Below are 24,326 nucleotides of genomic sequence, written 5' to 3'. Positions count from 1 at the left end.
TCATTAAAATTGAAACTGGGTCCTGTGTGGCTCAGTTGGTCGAGCATGTTGTTTGCAACGCCAGGGGTTGTGGGTTCGATTCCCATGGGGGACCAGTACAGAGAAAAAAAATCTATGTAATGTATGCATTCAGTACTGTAAGTGGCTCTGGATAAGAGTGTCTGCTAAATGACTAAAATGTAAATGTATAATTGCCCTTGCTAGTTTGAGTTTACTTTTATCAATTTTTTTGGTCCAGAATATTGAGTCATTGAAACTGAAACAGTGGATCCTGAATGGGAGGGCAGCAAACAATGTACCAGACCAGCTGTGATTTACAACCTGATAGCAATATGTTTTAGACTACGAATGAAATGAATCATGCAGTGAACTGCATCTATCTATTCTGCCAACAATACCTTCCTGTACCTCATAGAACGTTGAGTCAAATATAACCTATTTTCAAAAACTTCTCGTAAGATTAGTTTTGTATAATAAACTGGGAATTTGATATTTTTTGGGGGGATAGGATATTATGATTGTCTGTATGTTTAATATCTGCAAAAATAGTTAAAACGTTTTCAGTTGAACTTTAATAAAGCCAGGTGTCCTTGTTGGCTGCAATGCAGGTGTTTGGGAATATTTAGCATTCATAGGTAGTTTCATTTAAATAGTTAGCATAAATGCTCAAGCTACCATTTTCACTCGAGCATGAGTTATAGGCTTAATGTATAAACATGTGAAATAACTTAAAGGGCGCCGACAGGAAGTGGGAAACCCGTGTGTGTGTGTGTGTGTGTGTGTGTGTGTGTGTGTGTGTGTGTGTGTGAGTGAGTGAGAGAGAGAGAGAGAGAGAGAGAGAGAGAGAGAGAGAGAAAGAGGTGTGATCTGTCAGACGAGAGGACTCGATACCGATGCGCTTGAAAGGAGTGAAGCGAAAAACCCGCTTGTTGCGCTTCATTTTTTACACAAGAGGACGACAGGAAATATAGTTTTGTTGTTGTTATGATATTTACTTACCTAATATAGATCTTTCGACGAAGCATAGGAGTGCAATAATAGGCTATAACCTCTTGTCTTCCCAGGCCATTACTCATGCATTGTTGGAAGCTAACCGGGTAGCTTTGACTTAAGGGATTGTTCCATAACGTCAGTGAAAAACAAATCGCTTCCCTTTTTTGAAGAGGAAGGCTGGGGCCGCATAGCTTGTTCTGTATTTTATTTTTCTTCTGTGGGGTCTGTTTTTTTTATTCTGCAAACGGAGCTCATCTGAATCAGTGCTACTCCGTCTATCTTGATATTAGAACGACAGCGGCGGTTGTCGGAGAGGTGTGTGAGGAAGAGACAGTAATGATGATGATGATGATGATCGGTAAATCGGTGAAAGACATTGACAGATATCAAGCTGTCCTCACTTCGCTACTGTCACTCGAGGAGAACAAATTCTGCGCGGATTGTAAATCCAAAGGTAAGTCAAATAATAACATAAGAGTATATAATAATTACACCTAAGTGTTTCGTATGGACAGAGACTGTACGCTATTATAGCCACCCATATGTCTGTCCAAAACGCTGTGTTCGGGGGTGGACACGACCAACTGGCAACCTATGAGTCAACCTCCGTTTCATCCGGTGCCAGGAACCTATACGGTTTTACCCAGGGAATACGGTCAACTGCATATATTGCATAATACGATTAGCGTACTTTCAAGGTTGTTATATGAACTCCGTTATAGAGGTAGTAAGTAGCTAAAGGGAAAGGCACTTGCGTTGACGTTCATGGTGTCCACTCCTCTCTCTTCATACAAAATGTTTTGGGTTGAAACCTAGAGCAGGTGGAAGTCTGTCTGTCTGTCTGTCTGTCTGTCTGTCTGTCCTTCTATTTCTCTCTCTCTCTCTGTGTGTGTGTGTGTGTGTGTGTGTGTGTGTGTGTGTGTGTGTGTGTGTGTGTGTGTGTTAGCAACAGTTATTCTCTACAAGGGTTTCCTCACCAGCTATAGGCCTGTTTCTAGGGTAAATAGGGAATATTGTTCTGTAGAGAAGATATCTTTCTCTTTAGGGTTCAACCCTTTAAAACAACAGCTAACAAAACCTTAGGCTTTTTGTCCTGTGGTGAACTTCAAACCTACTCCTATGGTGTAGACACACAATATATTCACGTCATTATATCTTTCTGCTACTCCGTGTCTGTGTCCTCAGATGACACAAACTGATCTGAGTAGACAGGTCAACTCTTATTGGTTAGTCAAATCAAAATGTGCTGAATACAACGGGTGTAGGACCTTACCGTGAAATTCTTACTTACAAGCCCTTAAGCCAACAATGCAGTTCAAGAAATATAGTTAAGAAAATATTTTAAAAAAAATGAAATAAAAATGGAACCTAATAAAATAACGAGGCTATATACAGGGGGCACCGGTACCGAGTCAGTGTGTGGGGGTACAGGCTAGTTGAGGTAATTTATACATGTAGGTTGAGGTGAAGTGACTATGCATAGATAATAAACAGTGAGTAACAGCAGAATACAAAACAAATGGGGTGTCAATGTAGACAGTCCAGTGGCCATTTGATTAATTGTTCAGCAGTCTTATGGCTTGGAGGTAGAAGCTGATAAGGAGCCTTTTGGACCTAGACTTGGCGCTCCGGTACCGCTTGCCGCGCAGTAGCAGAGAGAACAATCTATGACTAGGGAGGCTGGAGTATTTCACAATTTTTTGGGCCTTCCTCTGACACCGCCTGGTATATAGGTCCTGGATGGCAGGAAGCTTGGCCCCAGTGATGTACTGGGCCGTACGCACTACCCTCTGTAGTGCCTTGCGGTCGGAGGCCGAGCAGTTACCATACCAGGCAGTGATGCAACCAGTCAGGATGCTCTCAGTGGTGCAACTGTATAACTTTTTGAGGATCTGGGGACCCATGCCAAATCTTTTCAGTCTCCTGATGGGGAAAAGGTGTTGTCGTGCCCTCTTCACGACTGTCTTGGTGTGTTTGGGCCATGATAGTTTGTTGGTGATGTGGACACCAAGGAACTTGAAACTCTCGACCCGCTCCACTACAGCCCCGTTGATGTTAATGGTGGCCTGTTCGGCCCGCCTTTTCCTGTAGTCCACGAGCAGCTCCTTTGTCTTGCTCACGTTGAGGGAGAGGTTGTTGGTCCTGGCACCACACTGCCAGGTCTCTGACCTCCTCCCTATAGGCTGTCTCATCGTTGTCAGTGATCAGCAAATTTAATTATGGTGATGGAGTCGTGCTTGGCCACGCAGTCGTGGGTGAACAGGGAGTACAGGAGGGGACTAAACACGCACCTCTGAGGGGCCCCAGTGTTGAGTATCAGCGTGGCGGCTGTGTTGTTGCCTACTCTTACCACCGGGAAGCGGCCCGTCAGGAAGTCCAGGATCCAGTTGCAGAGTGAGGTTTTTAGTCCCAGGGTCCTTAGCTTAGGGATGAGCTTCCTGGGCACTGTGGTGTTGAATGCTGAGCTGTAGTCAATGAACAGCATTCTCACATAGGTGTTCCTTTTGTCGAGGTGGGAAAGGACAGTGTGGAGTGCGATTGAGATTGCGTCATCTGTGGATCTGTTTAGGCGGTATGCAAATTGGGGTGGGTCTATTGGATGATTGTGTTGATGTGAGCCAGGACCTTCCTTTCAAAGCACTTCATGGCTTCCGACATGAGTGTTACGGGGCGGTAGACATTTAGACAGGTTACCTTTGCGTTCTTGGGCACAGGGACTATGGTGGTCTGCTTGAAACATGTAGGTATTACAGACTCGGTCAGGGAGAGGTTGAAAATGTCAGTGAAGACACTTGCCAGTTGGTCCGCGCATGCTCTGAGTACACGTCCTGGTAATCAGGCCTTCTGAATGTTGACCTTTTTAAAGGTCCTGCTCACTTCGGCTACGGAGAGCGTGATCACACAGTCGTCCGGAATAGCCGGTGCTCTCATGCATGCTTCAGTGTTGTTTGCCTCGAAGCTAGCATAAAAGGCATTTGTGTGCGTCTCTGTGTATGGAGTAAATGTGGTCTAGAGTTTTTTTTCCCTCTGGTTGCTTATGTGACATGCTGTTAGAAATGAGGTAATGATTTAAGTTTGTCTGCATTGAAGCCCCCGGCCACTAGGAGCGCCGCTTCTGGATGATCATTTTGTGTTTGTTTGCTTATGGCCTTATACAGCTCGTTGAGTGTGGTCTTAGTGCCAGCATCGCTTTGTGTTGGTAAATAGACCGCTACGAATAATATAGATGGGAACTCTCTTGGTAGATAGTGTGGTCTACAGCTTATCATGAGCTACTCTACCTCAGGCGAGCAAAACCTCAAGACTTCTTTCATATTAAACGTTGCGCACCAGCTGTTATTGACAAATAGACACATACCCCTCGTCTTTCCAGACGTAGCTGCTCTGTCCTGCCGATGAGTCGTGTCATTGTTCAGCCACGACTCAGTGAAACATAAGATATTACAGTTTTTATTGTCCCGTTGGTAGGATAGTCTCTAAACGGAGATCATCCAGTTTATTCTCCAGTGATTGCACGTTGGTCAATAGAACGGATGGTAGAGGCGGTTTACCCACTCGCCGACAAATTCTCACAAGGTACCCCGACCTCCACCCTCTGTATTTCCGTCTTTTCTTCACGTGAATGACGGAGATTTGGGCCTGGTCTCGGAGGTAGCTGTGTATCCTTCGCGTCGGACTCATTAAAGAAAATATCTTCGTCCAGTTCGAGGTGAATAATCACAGTTCTGATGTCCATAATCTCTTTTCGGTCATAAGAGACGGTAGCAGCAACATTATGTACAAAATAAGTTACAAACATTGCTTAAAAAAACCTAACAGAATAGCACAGTTGGTTAGAAGCCTGTAAAACGGCTAGCTATACCTACCGGCGCCATTATCCATCTTCTATGTTGAACCATTCCTACCTACAGTGAGGGAAAAAGACCTTTCGGTTACTAGTCCAACACTCTAACCACTAGGCTACCCTGCCGCCCCATTACATTAAGCTAATATGATATGATGTTATATAAAGTTGATATGACATTATATGAAGATAATATGTTATGAACTTATATATGAAGGTAGTGCGATATGACGTTTTATGGAGGTAATGTTATAGGAAGTTTCATGAAGTAGATAGAAAATTAAGTTTTCTGAAGTTAAAATGTTAGATGAAGCTATTATGATAAAGTTATATGAAGTTGATATGATACATTGAAGGAAAAAAGTATTTGATCCCCTGCTGATTTTGTATCTTTGCCCACTGACAAAGAAATGGTCAGTCTATAATTTTAATGGTAGGTTTATATGAACAGTGAGAGACAGAATAACAACAAAAATATCCAGAAAAACACATGTCAAAAATGTTATAAAATGATTTGCATTTTAATGAGGGAAATAAGTATTTGACCCCTCTGCAAAACATGACTTAGTACTTGGTGGCAAAACCCTTGTTGGCAATCACAGAGGTCAGACATTTCTTGTAGTTGGCCACCAGGTTTGCACACATCTCAGGAGGGATTCTGTCCCACTCCTCTTTGCAGATCTTCTCCAAGTCATTAAGGTTTTGAGGCTGACGTTTGGCAACTCGAACCTTCAGCTCCCTCCACAGATTTTCTATGGGATTAAGGTCTGGAGACTGGCTAGGCCACTCCAGGACCTTAATGTGCTTCTTCTTGAGCTACTCCTTTGTTGCCTTGGCCGTGTGTTTTGGGTCATTGTCATGCTGGAATACCCATCCACGACCCATTTTCAATGCCCTGGCTGAGGGAAGGAGGTTCTCACCCAAGATTTGACAGTACATGGCCCCGTCAAATGATGCAGTGAAGTTGTCCTGTTCCCTTAGCAGAAAAACACCCCCAAAGCATAATGTTTCCACTTCCATGTTTGACGGTGGAGATGGTGTTCTTGGGGTCATAGGCAGCATTCCTCCTCCTCCAAACACGGTGAGTTGAGTTGATGCCAAAGAGCTCCATTTTGGTCTCATCTGACCTCAACACTTTCACCAGTTGTCCTCTGAATCATTCAGATGTTCATTGGCAAACTTCAGCCGGGCATGTATATGTATTCTTGAGCAGGGGGACCTTGCGGGCGCTGCAGGATTTCAGTCCTTCACGGCGTAGTGTGTTACCAATTGTTTTCTTGGTGACTATGGTCCCATCTGCCATGAGATCATTGACAAGATCCTCCCGTGTAGTTCTGGGCTGATTCCTCACTGTTCTCATGATCATTGCAACCCCACGAGGTGAGATCTTGCATGGAGCCCCAGGCCGAGGGATATTGACAGTTCTTTTGTGTTTCTTCCATTTGCGAATAATTGCACCAAATGTTGTCACCTTCTCACCAAGGTGCTTGGCGATGGTCTTGTAGCCCATTCCAGACTTGTGTAGGTCTACAATCTTGTCCCTGACATCCTTGGAGAGCTCTTTGGTCTTGGCCATGGTGGAGAGTTTGGAATCTGATTGATTGATTGCTTCTGTGGACATGTGTCTTTTTTACAGGTAACAAGCTGTAAGAGTGTGCTCCTAATCTCAGCTCGTTACCTGTATAAAAGACACCTGGGTGCCAGAAATCTTTCTGATTGAGAGGGGGTCAAATACTTATTTCCCTCATTAAAATGCAAATCAATTTATAACATTTTTCACATGCGTTTTTCTGGATATTTTTCTCTATTCTGTCTCTCACTGTTCAAATAAACCTGCCATTAAAATTATAGACTGATCCTTTCTTTATCAGTGGGCAAACGTACAAAATCAGCAGGGGATCAAATACTTTTTCCCCCCACTGTATGTTGTCCTTGTGTTTTATTCTACATCGATTGGTGACCTAGTAGTGCAAGGCTTTTGTAGGTGTCCCCATGACCTTGACCTTGACCTTGGCCTTGACTGTGTTATGTGGATCATGAGCATTAAACAAATTCTGAACCCAGGCACACACACACGCACGCACACACGCACGCACACACGCACGCACACACGCACGCACACACACACACACACACACACACACACACACACACACTGAGTCTGTGCACAGTAGTTTATTTGTGACTCCTGTGAAAGTCAAACAGCAGACAGACAATGTTTTATTTTTAGATGAAGGGCTTTTTATTAGACCGTTTGAAGAGACAATCTGGTTAGACTTCCGTGACACGCATACCTCCTCTTCCATTTGATCTCTCCTCTCCTCCTCTCCTCTCCTCTCCTCTCCTCTCCTCTCCTCTCCTCTCCTCTCCTCTCCTCTCCTCTCCTCTCCTCTCCTCTCCTCTCCTCTCCTCTCCTCTCCTCTCCTCTCCTCTCCTGTCCTGTCCTGTCCTCTCCTCTCCTCTCCTCTCCTCTCCTATCTGTGTCTATTTTTCCCCTCCTCTACTATCTAGGTCTATTTCTCCTCTCCTCTTGTCTTCTATCTGGGTCTGTTTCTCCTCTCATCTTCTGTCTGGGTCTAGGTCTCCTCCTATCTTCTGTCTGGGTCTAGGTCTGCTCTCCTATCTGGGTCTATTTCTCATCTTTTAACTGGGTCTATTTGTCCTCTTTTATCTGGGTCTATTTTAGAGGTCGACGGATTAATCGGCATGGCCGATTAATTAGGGCCGATTTCACGTTTTCATAACAATCGGTAATCGGCATTTTTGGACGGCGATTATGGCCGATTACATTGCAACTCACGAGGAGACTGCGTGGCAGGCTGACTACCTGTTAAGCGAGTGCAAACATCAAAAGGACCTTGTGGCTGCAAGGAGCCAAGGTAAGTTGCTAGCTAGCATTAAACGTATCTTATAAAAAAACAAAACAATCTTATCGTAATCACTAGTTAACTACACATGGTTGATGATATTACTAGTTTATCTAGCTTGTCCTGCGTTGCATATAATCAATGCGGTGCCTGTAAATTTATCATTGAATCACAGCCTACTTCGACAAAAGGGTGTTGATTTAACAAAAGCGCATTCGCAAACAAAAAAACACATCCGTTGCACCAATGTACCTAACCATAAACATCAATGCCTTTCTTAAAATCAATACACAAGTATATATTTTTAAAACCTGCATATTTAGTTTTAAAAATATCATGTTAGCAGGCAATATTAACTAGGGAAATTGTGTCACTTCTCTTGCGTTCTGTGCAAGCAGAGTCAGGGTATATGCAACAGTTTGGGCTGCCTGGCTCGCTGTGAACTGCATGAAGACCATTTCTTCCTAACAAAGACCGTAATTAATTTGCCTGAATTTTACGTAATTATGACATAACATTGAAGGTTGTGCAATGTAACAGCAATATTTAGACTTAGGGATGCCACCCGTTCGATAAAATACGGAACGGTTCCATATTTCACTCAAAGAATAAACGTTTAGTTTTCGATATTATAGTTTCCGGATTTGACCATATTAATGACCTAAGGCTCGTATTTCTGTGTGTTTATTATAATTAAGTCTATGATTTGATATTTGATAGAGCAGTCTGACTGAGTGGTGGTAGGCAGCAGCAGGCTCGTAAGCATTCATTCAAACAGCACTTTCCTGCGTTTGCCAGCAGCTCTTAGCAATGCTTGATTCACAGCGCTGTTTATGACTTCAAGCCTATCAACTACCGAGATTAGGCTGGCAATACTATAGTGCCTATAAGAACATCTAATAGTCAAAGGTATATGAAATACAAGTGGTAGAGAGAGAAATAGTCCTGTAATTCCTATAATAACTACAACCTAAAACATCTTACCTGGGAATATTGAAGACTCATGTTAAAAGGAACCACCAGCTTTCATATGTTCTCATGTTCTGAGCAAGGAACTTAAACATTAGCTTTTTTTACATGGCACATATTGCACTTTTACTTTCTTCTCCAACACTTTGTTTTTGGAATAATTTAAACCAAATTGAACATGTTTCATTATTTATTTGAGACTAAATTGATTTTATTTATGTATTATATTAAGTTAAAATAAAAGTGTTCATTGTTCATTCAGTATTGTTGTAATTGTCATTATTACAAATATATATCTAAAAATCCGCCGATTAATCGATATCGGCTTTTTTTGGTTCTCCAATAATCGGTATCGGCGTTAAAAAAAATCCTAATCGGTCGACCTATAGTCTATTTCTCCACTTCTATCTGGGTCTATTTCTCCACTTCTATCTGGGTCTATTTCTCCTCTTATCTTCTCTCCTATATGTCTGTGTGTGTCCTCTCATCTTCTCATCTCCTATCTCCAAAAGCTACAGGCAACAATCTAAAATCCTCTACTCTGACTCCCTCCTTCTCACTGTGTGTCTGTCTGCCTGCCTTCCTACCAACAATCTAATATACTCTACACTGACTCCCAACTCTATAAGTCTGCCTGCCTTCCTTCCTTTATCCCCCCTCTCTTTCTCTCTCTCTCTCTCTCTCTCTCTCTCTCTCTCTCTCTCTCCTCTCTCTCTCTCTCTCTCTCTTCTCTCTCTCTCTCTTCTCTCTCTCTCTCTTCTCTCTCTCTCTCTCAATTCAAGGGGCTTCATTGGCATGGGAAACATGTTTACATAATGCTGACATGGCAAGTCTGTCAAGAGGGACACAGAGGTCAACCCCAATAACACAACACAACACAACACAGCACAGCACAACACAGCACAGCACAGCACAGCAAAAAAGTAGTCTTGCACGCAGCAACACCAAGACAAGTTCTAACACAGGCGAGAACAGGCCCTGAAGAGCGAGGGAACAGGCCCTGAAGAGGGAACAGGCCCTGAAGAGAGAGGGAACAGGCCCTGAAGAGAGAGGGAACAGGCCCTGAAGAGAGAGGGAACAGGCCCTGAAGAGAGAGGGAACAGGTCCTGAAGAGAGAGGGAACAGGTCCTGAAGAGAGAGGGAACAGGCCCTGAAGAGGGAACAGGCCCTGAAGAGAGAGGGAACAGGCCCTGAAGAGAGAGGGAACAGGCCCTGAAGAGAGAGGGAACAGGCCCTGAACAGGGAACAGGCCCCGAAGAGGGAACAGGCCCTGAAGAGAGAGGGAACAGGCCCTGAAGAGAGAGGGAACAGGCCCTGAAGAGAGAGGGAACAGGCCCTGAAGAGAGAGGGAACAGGCCCTGAAGAGAGAGGGAACAGGCCCTGAAGAGAGAGGGAACAGGACCTGAAGAGAGAGGGAACAGGTCCTGAAGAGAGAGGGAACAGGCCCTGAAGAGAGAGGGAACAGGCCCTGAACAGGGAACAGGCCCCGAAGAGGGAACATGCCCTGAAGAGAGAGGGAACAGGTCCCGAAGAGAGAGGGAACAGGCCCTGAAGAGAGAGGGAACAGGCCCTGAACAGGGAACAGGCCCCGAAAAGGGAACAGGCCCTGAAGAGAGAGGGAACAGGCCCTGAAGAGAGAGGGAACAGGCCCTGAAGAGAGAGGGAACAGGCCCTGAAGAGAGAGGGAACAGGCCCTGAACAGGGAACAGGCCCCGAAGAGGGAACAGGCCCTGAAGAGAGAGGGAACAGGCCCTGAAGAGAGAAGGAACAGGCCCTGAACAGGGAACAGGCCCCGAAGAGGGAACAGGCCCTGAAGAGAGAGGGAACAGGTCCTGAAGAGAGAGGGAACAGGTCCCGAAGAGAGAGAGAACAGGTCCCGAAGAGAGAGAGAACAGGTCCCGAAGAGAGAGGGAACAGGCCCTGAAGAGGCCCAGAAGAGAGAGGGAACAGGCCCTGAAGAGAGAGGGAACAGGCCCTGAACAGGGAACAGGCCCCGAAGAGGGAACAGGCCCTGAAGAGAGAAGGAACAGGCCCTGAAGAGAGAGGGAACAGGCCCTGAAGAGAGAGGGAACAGGCCCTGAAGAGAGAGGGAACAGGCCCTGAAGAGAGAGGGAACAGGCCCTGAAGAGAGAGAGAACAGGTCTCGAAGAGAGAGGGAACAGGCCCTGACGAGAGAGGGAACAGGTCCCGAAGAGAGAGGGAACAGGCCCTGAAGAGAGAGGGAACAGGCCCTGAAGAGAGAGGGAACAGGCCCTGAAGAGAGAGGGAACAGGCCCTGAAGAGAGAGGGAACAGGTCCTGAAGAGAGAGGGAACAGGCCCTGAAGAGAGAGGGAACAGGCCCTGAAGAGAGAGGGAACAGGCCCTGAAGAGAGAGGGAACAGGCCCTGAAGAGAGAGGGAACAGGCCCTGAAGAGAGAGGGAACAGGCCCTGAAGAGAGAGGGAACAGGCCCTGAAGAGAGAGGGAACAGGCCCTGAAGAGAGAGGGAACAGGCCCTGAAGAGAGAGGGAACAGGCCCTGAAGAGAGAGGGAACAGGCCCCGAAGAGAGAGGGAACAGGCCCTGAAGAGAGAGGGAACAGGCCCTGAAGAGAGAGGGAACAGGCCCTGAACAGGGAACAGGCCCTGAAGAGAGAGGGAACAGGCCCTGAAGAGAGAGGGAACAGGCCCTGAAGAGAGAGGGAACAGGCCCTGAAAGGGAACAGGCCCTGAAGAGAGAGGGAACAGGCCCTGAAGAGGGAACAGGCCCTGAAGAGAGAGGGAACAGGCCCTGGAGAGAGGGAACAGGCCCTGAAGAGAGAGGGAACAGGCCCTGAAGAGAGAGGGAACAGGCCCTGAGAGAGGGAACAGGCCCTGAAGAGAGAGGGAACAGGCCCTGAAGAGAGAGGGAACAGGCCCTGAAGAGAGAGGGAACAGGCCCTGAAGAGAGAGGGAACAGGCCCTGAAGAGAGAGGGAACAGGCCCTGAGAGAGGGAACAGGTCCTGAAGAGAGAGGGAACAGGCCCTGAAGAGAGAGGGAACAGGTCCCGAAGAGGGAACAGGCCCTGAAGAGAGAGGGAACAGGCCCTGAAGAGGGAACAGGCCCCGAAGAGAGAGGGAACAGGCCCTGAAGAGAGAGGGAACAGGCCCTGAAGAGGGAACAGGCCCTGAAGAGAGAGGGAACAGGTCCCGAAGAGAGAGGGAACAGGCCCTGAAGAGAGAGGGAACAGGCCCCGAAGAGGGAACAGGCCCTGAAGAGAGAGGGAACAGGCCCTGAAGAGAGAGGGAACAGGCCCTGAAGAGAGAGGGAACAGGCCCTGAAGAGAGAGAGAACAGGCCCTGAACAGGGAACAGGCCCTGAAGAGAGAGGGAACAGGCCCCGAAGAGAGAGGGAACAGGCCCCGAAGAGGGAACAGGCCCTGAAGAGAGAGGGAACAGGCCCTGAAGAGAGAGGGAACAGGCCCTGAAGAGAGAGGGAACAGGCCCCGAAGAGAGAGGGAACAGGCCCCGAAGAGAGAGGGAACAGGCCCCGAAGAGAGAGGGAACAGGCCCTGAAGAGAGAGGGAACAGGCCCTGAAGAGAGAGGGAACAGGCCCTGAAGGGACGGCCGAGAGGGAACAGGCCCTGAAGAGAGAGGGAACAGGCCCTGAAGAGAGAGGGAACAGGCCCTGAAGAGGGACAGGCCCTGAAGAGAGAGGGAACAGGCCCTGAAGAGAGAGGGAACAGGCCCTGAAGAGAGAGGGAACAGGCCCTGAAGAGAGAGGGAACAGGCCCCGAAGAGAGAGGGAACAGGCCCTGAAGCTCTAGAATCTGTGTATGTTTAGCCGGCATAAAGCATAAAGCATAAAGCTGGATGGGTAAATGCTAATCTCCTTTTACGGTGATTAAAGTGATGCTCCTTAGAACTTTAATGCATTTTTCCACGATAGGTAAAAAAGTTAGACAGTAGTGTTGTGGATAGAGGTTTACCTCACTGACTAGCTTCTATCCACAACACTGACTAGCTTCTATCCACAACACTGACTAGCTTCTATCCACAACACTGACTAGCTTCTATCCACAACACTGACTAGCTTCTATCCACAACCCTGACTAGCCTCTATCCACAACACTGACTAGCTTCTATCCACAACACTGACTAGCCTCTATCCACAACACTGACTAGCCTCTATCCACAACACTGACTAGCTTCTATCTACAACACTGACTAGCTTCTATCCACAACACTACTGTCTACACTGTTTATAACCTGTATCATCATTTCCGACTGATAGAACAAGCTTTCCCCCCCATAAAAAGAGAGAAGCACCTTATTCTCTACGGTACACCGGGGAGCATAACCGTTGATGTCAGGCAGACTGTATAGATACGGTTATGACATGTCTTCAGTAACTAGCCCCTTAAATTATCCCTGAAGACACCTTAAACAGCCACTCAGTTTCTCCTCTTAAGAGCAAGGCAGGGTTCACTGAGGCTAAGCCACGCTGACTAGCAGAGAAACCTGAAGAAACCTTTTCCACGGCCAATCAGCAGAGAGGGACCACACTAAAGAACCCTCTTCACGGCCAATCAGCAGAGAGGGACCACACTAAAGAACCTCTTCACGGCCAATCAGCAGAGAGGGACCACACTAAAGAACCTCTTCACGGCCAATCAGCAGAGAGGGACCACACTAAAGAACCTCTCCACGGCCAATCAGCAGAGAGGGACCACACTAAAGAACCTCTTCACGGCCAATCAGCAGAGAGGGACCACACTAAAGAACCTCTTACGGCCAATCAGCAGAGAGGGACCACACTAAAGAACCTCTCCACAGCCAATCATTTCAGTTGAAGAGGTGATGCTGTTAGGAGAGGGAAGTGACATTGCCAGATGATGTCTCTATGGTAACCAGGGAATGTTGTGTGGTTCTTGTGTTTGCATACAAATAATCTAAATTCACACTTGTATATCTCACACACGTCTGTCTGTCTGTCTGTCTGTCTGTCTGTCTGTCTGTCTGTCTGTCTGTCTGTCTGTCTGTCTGTCTGTCTGGGCGGGCAGGCAGGCAGGCAGGCAGGCAGGCAGGCAGGTAGCCTAGTGGTTAGAGCGTTGGGCAAGTAACTGCAACGGTTGCTAGATTGAAAAAATAATAATCTGTCGTTCTGCCACCTGAACAAGGCAGTTAAACCACTGTTTCCTGCATGGTTCTGGTTAGAAGAGGGTCCACAACATTCCTGCCTCTTTTTCTGTCCGCTAATCATCATGTCTAATTAGCATAGGGTCCCTTTATACATATGAGAGAGAGAGAGAGAGAGAGAGAGAGAGAGAGAGAGAGAGAATGTGTGTGTAACCACTTCCTGGTGTAACCAGCCATAGAGAAACAAGTGATAAAAGTACAGTAAACTGAGCCACAGATTACAGAGGATAGAGCTAACCACTGACATATGGCTTAGAAGCCTGTCGGAAAGTGTGTGAGTCAATCTAATCAATCAAATGTATTTTTTTTTTTAGATGAGCAGTTGTCACAAAGTCTAAAACCTGAGAGAGAGAGAGAGAGAGAGAGAGAGAAAGAGAGAGAGAGAGAGAGAGAGAGAGGGAGAAAGAGACTGGAGAGAGAGAGACTGGAGAGAGAGAGAGACTGGAGAGAGAGAGACTGGAGAGAGAGAGACTGGAGAGAGAGAGAGAGACTGGAGAGAGAGAGAGACTGGAGAGACAGAGAGAGAGAGAGAGAGAGAGACAGAGAGAGAGAGAGAGAGAGAGAGAGAGAGAGAGACAGAGAGAGAGAGAGAGACTGCAGAGAGAGAGAGAGCTCAACTTCTAAAGAAATATATTGATTGTGTTGTGTGTAGTAATTACTGTTTAATTAGAGTAAGTGAGAGTGCCTTTCGACTCATTACAGCTAACGTGCGTGTGTGTGCATGTGTGTGCGTGTGTGTGCGTGTGTGTGTCATCACTTCTCTGTTTCCTAGCAGGTGATCAAACAACCAAAGTCCACTGTTTGTTTACTCTAAATCAGTCTCTCTCTCTCTCAATTCAATTCAAAGGGCTTTATTGTCATGGGAAACATATGTTAACATTGCCAAAGCAAGTAAATAATAAACAAAAGTGAAATAAATAATACAAATTTACAGTAAACATTACACTCACAGAAGTTCAAAAAGAATAAAGACATTTCAGATGTTATATTATGTTGTTAGGATCTTATTTTTCCAGAGTAAATAACTCACGGACAGTAGAGAAGCTTTAAACAAATGTATTTCTTCCACAAGGTTCTGTACAGCTGTAATTCAGACAGCAAAACATTTCTCGCCATCACAGTTATATACATCCCACTTTAGGACACTCTTCCTTATCTCTCTCCAATCCTTACATCTTATGGTTCAACAGGAAGAAGGTAACCAAATACTAAACCCTGATCACCCCCTTATAAGGGGAACTGACCTCACTTCCTGACATCAACCTCCTGACCTTCCCCAGGTCCCCAGATGTCCATCTGTCTCCCCTATCTCAATCCCTCCTTCCCCCTAGTCCCCAAATAGCATTCTAGTTTGCTCAGATTTTTTGTTAATTCTTTCCAATGTGTCAATAAATTATATTTTTGTTCAGAGTTCCTCTGTCCAGTGTCTGTGTTCTTTTGCCCATCTTAATCTTTTCTTTTTTACTGGCCAGTCTGAGATATGGCTTTTTCTTTGCAACTCTGCCTAGAAGGCCAGCATCCCGGAGTCACCTCTTCACTGTTGACATTGAGACTGGTGTTTTGCGGGTACTATTTAATGAAGCTGCCAGTTGAAGACTTGTGAGGCATCTGTTTCTCAAACTAGACACTCTAATGTACTTGTCCTCTTGCTCAGTTCTGCACCGGGGCCTCCCATTCCTCTTTCTATTCTGGTTAGAGCCAGTTTGCGATGTTCTGTGAAGGGAGTAGTACACAGAGTTGTACGAGATCTTCAGTTTCTTGGCAATTTCTCACATGGAATAGCCTTCATTTCTCAGAACAAAAATAGACTGATGAGTTTCAGAAGAAAGTTCTTTGTTTCTGGCCATTTTGAGCCTGTAATCGAACCCACATATGCTGATGCTCCAGATACTCAACTAGTCTAAAGAAGAACAGTTGTATTGCTTCTTTGATCAGGACAACAGTTTTCAGCTGTGCTAACATAATTGCAAAAGGGTTTTCTAATGATCAATTAGCCTTTTAAAATGATCAACTTGGATTAGCTAACACAACGTGCCATTGGAACACAGGAGTGATGGTTGCTGATAATGGGCCTCTGTACGCCTACGTAGATATTCCATAAAAAATCAGCAGTTTCCAGCTACAATAGTCATTTACAACATTAACAATGTCTACACTGTATTTCTGATCAATTTGATGTTATTTTAATGGACAAAAAATTAGCTTTTCTTTCAAAAACAAGGACATTTCTAAGTGACCCCAAACTTTTGAACGGTAGCGTATGTTGAAGAGGGTGGGGCTTAAGCTGCATCCCTGTCTCACCCCCAGTCCCCGTGGAAAGAATTGTGTGTTTTTTGCCAATTTTAACCGCACACTTGTCATTTGTGTACATGGATTTTATAACGTTGAATGTTTTTCCCCCAACACCAATTTACATCAATTTGTATAGCAGACCCTCATGCCAATTTGGGTCAAAATATTATTTGAAATCCACAAAGCATGAGAAGACTTTGCCTTTGTTTTGGTTTGTTTGTTTGTCAATTAGGGTGTGCAGGGTGAATCGTGGTCTGTCGTACGGTAATTTGGTAAAACGCCAATTTGACATTTGCTCAGTACATTGTTTTCAGTGAGGAAATGTACGAGTCTGCTGTTAATGATAATGCAGAGGATTTTCCCAAGGTTGCTGTTGACGCATATCCCACGGTAGTTATTGGGGTCAAATTTGTCTCCACTTTTGTGGATTGGGGTGATCAGTCCTTGGTTCCAAATATTGGGGAAGATGCCAGAGCTGAGGATGATGTTAAAGAGTTTAAGTATTTAAGCCAATTGGAATTTGTTGTCTGTATATTTGCTCATTTCATTGAGGATACCATCAACACCACAGGCCTTTTAGGGTTGGAGGGTTTGTATTTTGTCCTGTAGTTCATTCAAGGTAATTGGAGAATCCAGTGGGTTCTGGTCTTTAATAGTTGATTCTAAGATTTGTATTTGATCATGTATATGTTTTTGCTGTTTGTTCTTTGTTATAGAGCCAAAAAGATTGGAGAAGTGGTTTACCCATACATCTCCGTTCTGGATAGATAACTCTTTGTGTTGTTGTTTGTTCAGTGTTTTTCCAATTCTCCCAGAAGTGTTTAGAGTCTATGGATTCCTCAATCACATTGAGCTGATTTCTGACGTGCTGTTCCTTCTTTCTCCGTAGTGTATTTCTGTATTGTTTTAGTGATTCACCATAGTGAAGGCGTAGACTCAGGTTTTCTGGGTCTCTATGTTTTGGGTTGGACAGGTTTCTTTCTGAGGTTTTTACATTCTTCATCAAACTATTTGTCATTGTTGTTCATTTTCTTCGGTTTTCATTTTGACATTTTTAGATTTGACAGGGAAGCTGAGAGGTCAAATATACTGTTTATGCTTTTCTACTGCCAAGTTTACACCTTCACTATTACAGTGAAACGTTTAGTCCAGGAAGTTGTTCTAGAAGGGATTGAATTTGTTGTTTCCTAATTGTTTTTTGGTAGGTTTCCACACTACATTCCTTCCATCTATAGCATTTCTTAATGTTACTCAGTTCCTTTGGCTTTGATGCCTCATGATTGAGGCATCTGCTCTGTTCCAGGTAGACTGTGATTTTGCTGTGGTCTGATAGGGGTGTCAGTGGGCTGACTGTGAACGCTCTGAGAGACTCTGGGTTGAGGTCAGTGATAAAGTAGTCTACAGTACTACTGCCAAGAGATGAGCTATAGGTGTACCTACCATAGGAGTCCCCATCGAAGCCTACCATTGACTATGTACATACCCAGCGTGAGACAGAGCTGCAGGAGTTGTGACCCGTTTTTGTTGGTTATGTTGTCGTCGTTGTGTCCAGGGGGGCATATGGGGGAGGGAACGCTGTCACCTCCAGGCAGGTGTTTGTCCCCCTGTGTGCTGAGGGTGTCAGGTTCTTGTCCGGTTCTGGCATTTAGGTCACCACAGACTAGTACATGTCCCTGGGGCTGGAAATGATTGATTTCCCCCTCTAGGATGGAGAAGCTGTCTTCATTAAAGTATGGGGATTCTAGTGGGGGGAAATAGGTAGGATGGAGAAGCTGTCTTCATTAAAGTATGGGGATTCTAGTGGGGGGATACAGGTAGGATGGAGAAGCTGTCTTCATTAAAGTATGGGGATTCTAGTGGGGGGATATAGGTAGGATGGAGAAGCTGTCTTTATTAAAGTATGGGGATTCTAGTGGGGGGATATAGGTAGGATGGAGAAGCTGTCTTCATTAAAGTACGGGGATTCTAGTGGGGGGATGTAGGTAGCACACAGGAGAAAATGTTCCTCTGTTGAGATAATTTCCTCATTAAATTCTAGCCAAATGTAAAATGTTCCTGTTTTGATTAATGTAATAGAGTGGGTTAGGAGGTGGTGGGGAGGTGGTGGGGAGGTGGTTGGGGAGGTGGTGGGGAGGTGGTAGGGAGGTGCTGGGGAGGTGGGGAGGTGGTTGGGGAGGTGGTGGGGAGGTGGGGAGGTGGTGGGGAGGTGCTGGGGAGGTGGTGGGGAGGTGGTGGGGAGGTGCTGGGGAGGTGGTGGGGAGGTGCTGGGGAGGTGGTGGGGAGGTGCTGGGGAGGTGCTGGGGAGGTGGTGGGGTGGTGGTGGGGAGGTGCTGGGGAGGTGGTGGGGAGGTGCTGGGGAGGTGCTGGGGAGGTGGTGGGGAGGTGCTGGGAGGGTGGTGGGGAGGTGGTGGGGAGGTGCTGGGGAGGTGGTGGGGAGGTGCTGGGGAGGTGGTGGGGTGGTGGTGGGGAGGTGCTGGGGAGGTGGTGGGGAGGTGCTGGGGAGGTGCTGGGGAGGTGGTGGGGAGGTGGTGGGGAGGTGCTGGGGAGGTGGTGGGGAGGTGCTGGGGAGGTGGTGGGGAGGTGCTGGGGAGGTGGTGGGGTGGTGGTGGGGAGGTGCTGGGGAGGTGGCTGGGGAGGTGGTGGGGAGGTGCTGGGGAGGTGGTGGGGAGGTGCTGGGAGGTGGGGAGGTGGTGGGGAGGTGCTGGGGAGGTGCTGGGGAGGTGGTGGGGAGGTGCTGGGGAGGTGGTGGGGAGGTGCTGGGGAGGTGGCTGGGGAGGTGCTGGGGAGGTGGTGGGGAGGTGGTGGGGCGGTGGGGAGGTGGTGGGGAGGTGCTGGGGAGGTGGTGGGGAGGTGGTGGGGAGGTGCTGGGGAGGTGCTGGGGAGGTGGTGGGGTGGTGGTGGGGAGGTGCTGGGGAGGTGGTGGGGAGGTGCTGGGGGGTGGGGGGAGGTGCTGGGGAGGTGCTGGGGAGGTGGTGGGGAGGTGCTGGGGAGGTGGGGGGTGGGGGGAGGTGGTGGGGAGGTGCTGGGGGGTGCGGGGAGGTGGTGGGGAGGTGCTGGGGAGGTGGTGGGGTGGTGGTGGGGAGGTGCTGGGGAGGTGGTGGGGAGGTGCTGGGGAGGTGGTGGGGAGGTGGTGGGGAGGTGCTGGGGAGTGTGGGGTGGGGGAGGTGGTGGGCTGGGGAGGTGGTGGGGAGGTGCTGGGGAGGTGGTGGGGTGGTGGTGGGGAGGTGCTGGGGAGGTGCGTGGGGAGGTGCTGGGGAGGTGGTGGGGAGGTGGTGGGGAGGTGCTGGGGAGGTGGTGGGGAGGTGGTGGGGAGGTGGTGGGGAGGTGCTGGGGAGGTGGTGGGGAGGTGCTGGGGAGGTGGTGGGGAGGTGCTGGGGAGGTGCTGGGGAGGTGGTGGGGAGGTGCTGGGGAGGTGCTGGGGAGGTGGTGGGGAGGTGCTGGGGAGGTGCTGGGGAGGTGGTGGGGAGGTGGTGGGGAGGTGGTGGGGAGGTGGTGGGGAGGTGGTGGGGAGGTGCTGGGGAGGTGGTGGGGAGGTGCTGGGGAGGTGGTGGGGAGGTGCTGGGGAGGTGCTGGGGAGGTGCTGGGGAGGTGGTGGGGAGGTGCTGGGGAGGTGCTGGGGAGGTGGTGGGGAGGTGGTGGGGAGGTGCTGGGGAGGTGGTGGGGAGGTGCTGGGGAGGTGGTGGGGAGGTGCTGGGGAGGTGCTGGGGAGGTGCTGGGGAGGTGCTGGGGATAGTTGTTGACAATGTGGCTGAAAAACAGAAAGTGACAGAACATGGTGCATGTAAATACATCCCAACATTTAGCCCATTGGTTGAGAGACAGGAAGGTCATCATTGCCAGAGTGAGCCCATTGGTTGAGAGACAGGAAGGTCATCATTGCCAGAGTGAGCCCATTGGTTGAGAGAGAGGAAGGTCATCATTGCCAGAGTGATCCCATTGGTTAAGAGACAGGAAGGTCATCATTGCCAGAGTGAGCCCATTGGTTGAGAGACAGGAAGGTCATCATTGCCAGAGTGATCCCATTGGTTGAACAACAACCATGAGGAATGTGCGTTATTGTGCCGTACTTATCGGCCAAAAGGTCAATAGGTGAATGACATTCCACACATGGCTAACAGGAAAGAGGAGGAGAAACCAGACCCTGTGCTAATGATGACATGTTTGTCGTCACTCCCGCTATGTCCGTAGAAACAGGAAGCAAAGTGAATTATGTTATGCTGCTTGATGACGTTAAATTCAGAACCGGCCTTCCTGATTTGAACTGCACTGTTTTGTGTTTGTCTAAAGAGGAAGTTTACACACTGCCAGTGTATTACTCAACAGGACAAATATGTCTGCTGCTTTTGACAAAGAGATCACTCTCAAACACTGTAGACTGAGATCGTGACTGAATCTTGGAATCCTCATAACATTCTGATAATAATAATAATAATAATAATAATAAGGACATAACAAATGTCATAAACAACATGACAGCTGATATCAGCTTATGTAAACTGTCTGTACACAGTCACGATCTATTCAAGCCATTGGTAAGTGTTGCGCTGTCATTCATTCATCCCTCTCCAACTCCACCCCATCCCTCCTGTCCTCTCTACTCATGCCTGGCAGAGAGAGGGCATTTCCCTGGGCTGACCCGGCACAACGCTCCCTAACATGCCTGGAGAACTAGACCTCATGCCAACAACACGCTGTAATACTGTAATGCCAAACAAGTAGGTTAGAGAGAGAGAGAGAGAGACAGAGAGAGAGAGAGAAAGAGATTATCATAGGACAGAGGGAGGGATTTACAGAGAGAGAGGGAAGCAGGAAGGAAGAGAGAGAGAGAGAGAGAGAGAGAGAGATTATTGGACGACAGAAAAAGAGGGAAGCAGGGAGATAGAGAGAGGGATGCAGGAAGTAAAAACGAGAGAGAGGGAAGCAGGAAAGAGAAAGAGAGAGAGGCAGGCAGGAAGAAAACACGAGAGAGAGAGGGAAGCAGGGAAGATGGAAGATAAAGATAGAGAGGGAAGCAGGAAGAAAAAGCACGCGAGAGAGAGGGAAGCAGGAAGAAAGAGAGAGAGAGAGAGAGAGGGAAGTAGGAAGAAAGAGAGAGAGAGACGGGGAAGTAGGAAGAAAGAGAGAGAGAGACGGGGAAGCAGGGAAAAGGGCGGGATAGTGGGGAAAAAAGATGGAAAGAGAGAAGGAGAAATTGGAAGGATTAGAACTGTGTGAGAGAGATACAAGTCTGTATTCTATCGATTGGGGCTATCCCTCAAGCCACACAACTGACAGTGTAAATACACACACACACTACACACACACACACACACACACACACAGAGGGGCTTTATCCCAGTGTTTACGGTTAAATAGGCTTTGCTGAGTAATTCCTCTATTATTAGCCTGCATGCTGCTAATGCTGGACCAACTCAGTGGCAGAAAGATAATTACTTTGCACATTGGAAAGAAATTACAAAAAAATAAAAATAAGCAAAGTAGAATGCTATTTGGCCCTAAACAGAGAGAACACAGTGGCAGAATACCTGACCACTGTGACTGACCCAAACTTAAGGAAATATTTTGACTATGTACAGACTCAGTGAGCATAGCCTTGCTATTGAGAAAGGCCGCCGTAGGCAGACCTGGCTCTCAAGAGAAGACAGGCTATGTGCAACACTGCCCACAAAATGAGGTGGAAACTGAGCTGCACTTCCTAACCTCCTGCCAAATGTATGACCATATTAGAGATATATATTTCCCTCAGATTACACAGATCCACAAAGAATTAGAAAACAAACCCAGTTTTGATAAACTCCCATATCTACTGGGTGAAATACCACAGTGTGCCATCACAGCAGTAATATTTGTGACCTGTTGCCACAAGAAAAGGGCAACCAGTGAAGAACAAACACCATTGTAAATACAACCTATATTTATGTTTATTTATTTTCCCTTTTGTACTTTAACATTTTGCACATCGTTACAACACCGTATATACAGTTGAAGTCACAAAGTTTACATACACCTTAGTCAAATACATTTAAACTCAGTTTCTCACAATTCCTGATATTTCATCTGTCACAACTGTCGGAAGGATTGGACCGAGGCCCAGCGTGTTGAGTGCTCATCTTCTTCTATTAATTAATGAGAGAACACTTAAACAAAAAAAAATAAACAATATGACAAATAACTATACGAAAAACAACCACCCACAAACCCACAGGAAAAAACAGGCTGCCTAAGTATGGCTTCCAATCAGAGACAACGAAAGACACCTGCCTCTGATTGGAAACCATACTTGGCCACACATAGAAAATGAACATAGAAAATGAAAACTAGAACAAATCCCCATGAAACAAACCAACCCCAAAACACACAAAAACAACACCCCCTGCCACTCCCTGACTATACTACAATGACAAATTACCCCTTTTACTGGTCAGGACGTGACATCATCCTAGTAAAAATTCCCTGTCTTGGGTCAGTTAGGATCACCACTTTATTTTTAGAATGTGAAATGTCAGAATAATAGTAGAGAGAATTATTTATTTCAGCTTTTATTTATTTCATCACATTCCCAGTGGGTCAGAAGTTTACATACACTAAATTAGTATTTGGTAGCATTGCCTTTAAATTGTTTAACTTGGGTCAAACGTTTCAGGTAGCCTTCCACAAGCTTCCCACAATAAGTTGGGTGAATTTTGGCCCATTCCTCCTGATAGAGCTGGTGTAACTGAGTCAGGTTTATAGGCCTCCTTGCTCGCACACGCTTTTTCAGTTCTGCCCACAAATGTTCTATAGGATTGAGGTCAGGGCTTTGTGATGGCCACTCCAATACCTTGACTATGTGGTCCTTAAGCCATTTTGCCACAACTTTGGAAGTATGCTTGGGGTCATTGTGCATTTGGAAGACCCATTTGCGACCAAGCTTTAACTTCCTGACTGATGTCTTGAGATGTTGCTTCAATATAACCACATAACTTTCCTACCTCATGATGCCATCTATTTTGTGAAGTGCACCAGTCCCTCCTGCATCAAAGCACCCCCACAACATGATGCTGCCACCCCCGTGCTTCACAGTTGGGATGGTGTTCTTCGGCTTGCAAGCCTCCCCCTTTTTCCTCCAAACATAATGATGGTCCTTATGGTCAAACAGTTCTATTTTTGTTTCATCAGACCAGAGGACATTTCTCCAAAAAGTACAATCTTTGTCCCCATATGCAGTTGCAAACCGTAGTCTGGCTTTTTTATGGCGGTTTTGGAGCAGTGGCTTCTTCCTTGCTGAGCGGCCTTTCAGGTTATGTCGATATAGGACTTGTTTTGCTGTGGATAAAGATACTTTTGTACCTGTTTCCTCCAGCATCTTCACAAGGTCCTTTGCTGTTGTTCTGGGATTGATTTGGACTTTTCACACCAAAGTATGTTCATCTCTAGGAGACAGAACGCATCTCCTTCCTGAGCGGTATGATGGCTACGTGGTCCCATGGTGTTTATACTTGTGTATTATTGTTTGTAAAGATGAATGTGGTACCTTCAGGCATTTGGAAATTGCTCCCAAGGATGAACCAGACTTGTGGAGGTCTACAATTTTTTTTCTGAGGTCTTGGCTGATTTCTTTTGATTTTCCCATGGTGTCAAGCAAAGAGGCACTGAGTTTAAAGGTAGGCCTTGAAATACATCCACAGGTACACCTCCAATTGACCAAAGAATTATGTCAATTAGCCTATCAGAAGCTTCTAACGCCATGACATCATTTGCTGGGGTTTTCCAAGCTGTTTAAAGGAACAGTCAACTTAGTGTATGTAAACTTCTGACCGACTGGAATTGTGATACAGTGAATTATAAGTTAAATAATCTGTCTGTAAACAATTGTTGGAATAACTACTTGCGTCATGCACAAAGTAGATGTCCTAACCGACTTGTCAAAACTATAGTTTGTTAACAAGAAATGTGTGGAGTGGTTGAAAAACGAGTTTTAATGACTCCAACCTAAGTGTAACTTCCGACTTCAACTGTAGACATAATGTGAGAAATGTGTAATGTTTACTGTTAATTTTTTATTATTTATTCCACTGTTGTATATTATCTACTTCACTTGCTTTGGCAATGTTAACATGTGTTTTCCATACCAATAAAGCCCTTAAATTGAATTGAATTGAATTGAATTGAAATTGAATTGAGAAAGGAGGACGGAAGGAAGGAAGGAGGATTTTTTGGGGGGTT

The 24,326-nt window shown here is 46.6% G+C and overlaps 1 protein-coding gene across 1 annotated transcript in view; it reads left to right on the top strand.

Annotated features, from left to right (window-relative positions):
- Positions 1-836: 836 nt before the first annotated feature.
- The window catches only part of smap2 (small ArfGAP2), a 60,618-nt gene continuing 37,128 nt past the window's right edge, over positions 837-24,326 (top strand). The window contains exon 1 of the mRNA XM_082970278.1: positions 837-1,447. Within this exon, the coding sequence (XP_082826404.1) occupies positions 1,330-1,447 (118 nt within the window). The 5' untranslated portion in view covers positions 837-1,329. The remainder of the gene's footprint in view (positions 1,448-24,326) is intronic.

Source organism: Salmo salar, chromosome 27, assembly GCF_965601325.2.
Source record: "Salmo salar chromosome 27, fSalSal1, whole genome shotgun sequence".
In the NCBI taxonomy this organism is placed as follows: Eukaryota; Metazoa; Chordata; class Actinopteri; order Salmoniformes; family Salmonidae; genus Salmo; species Salmo salar.
The sequence above is the reverse complement of the archived record's forward strand: the minus strand, read 5'-3'. Positions and strand labels throughout refer to the sequence as shown.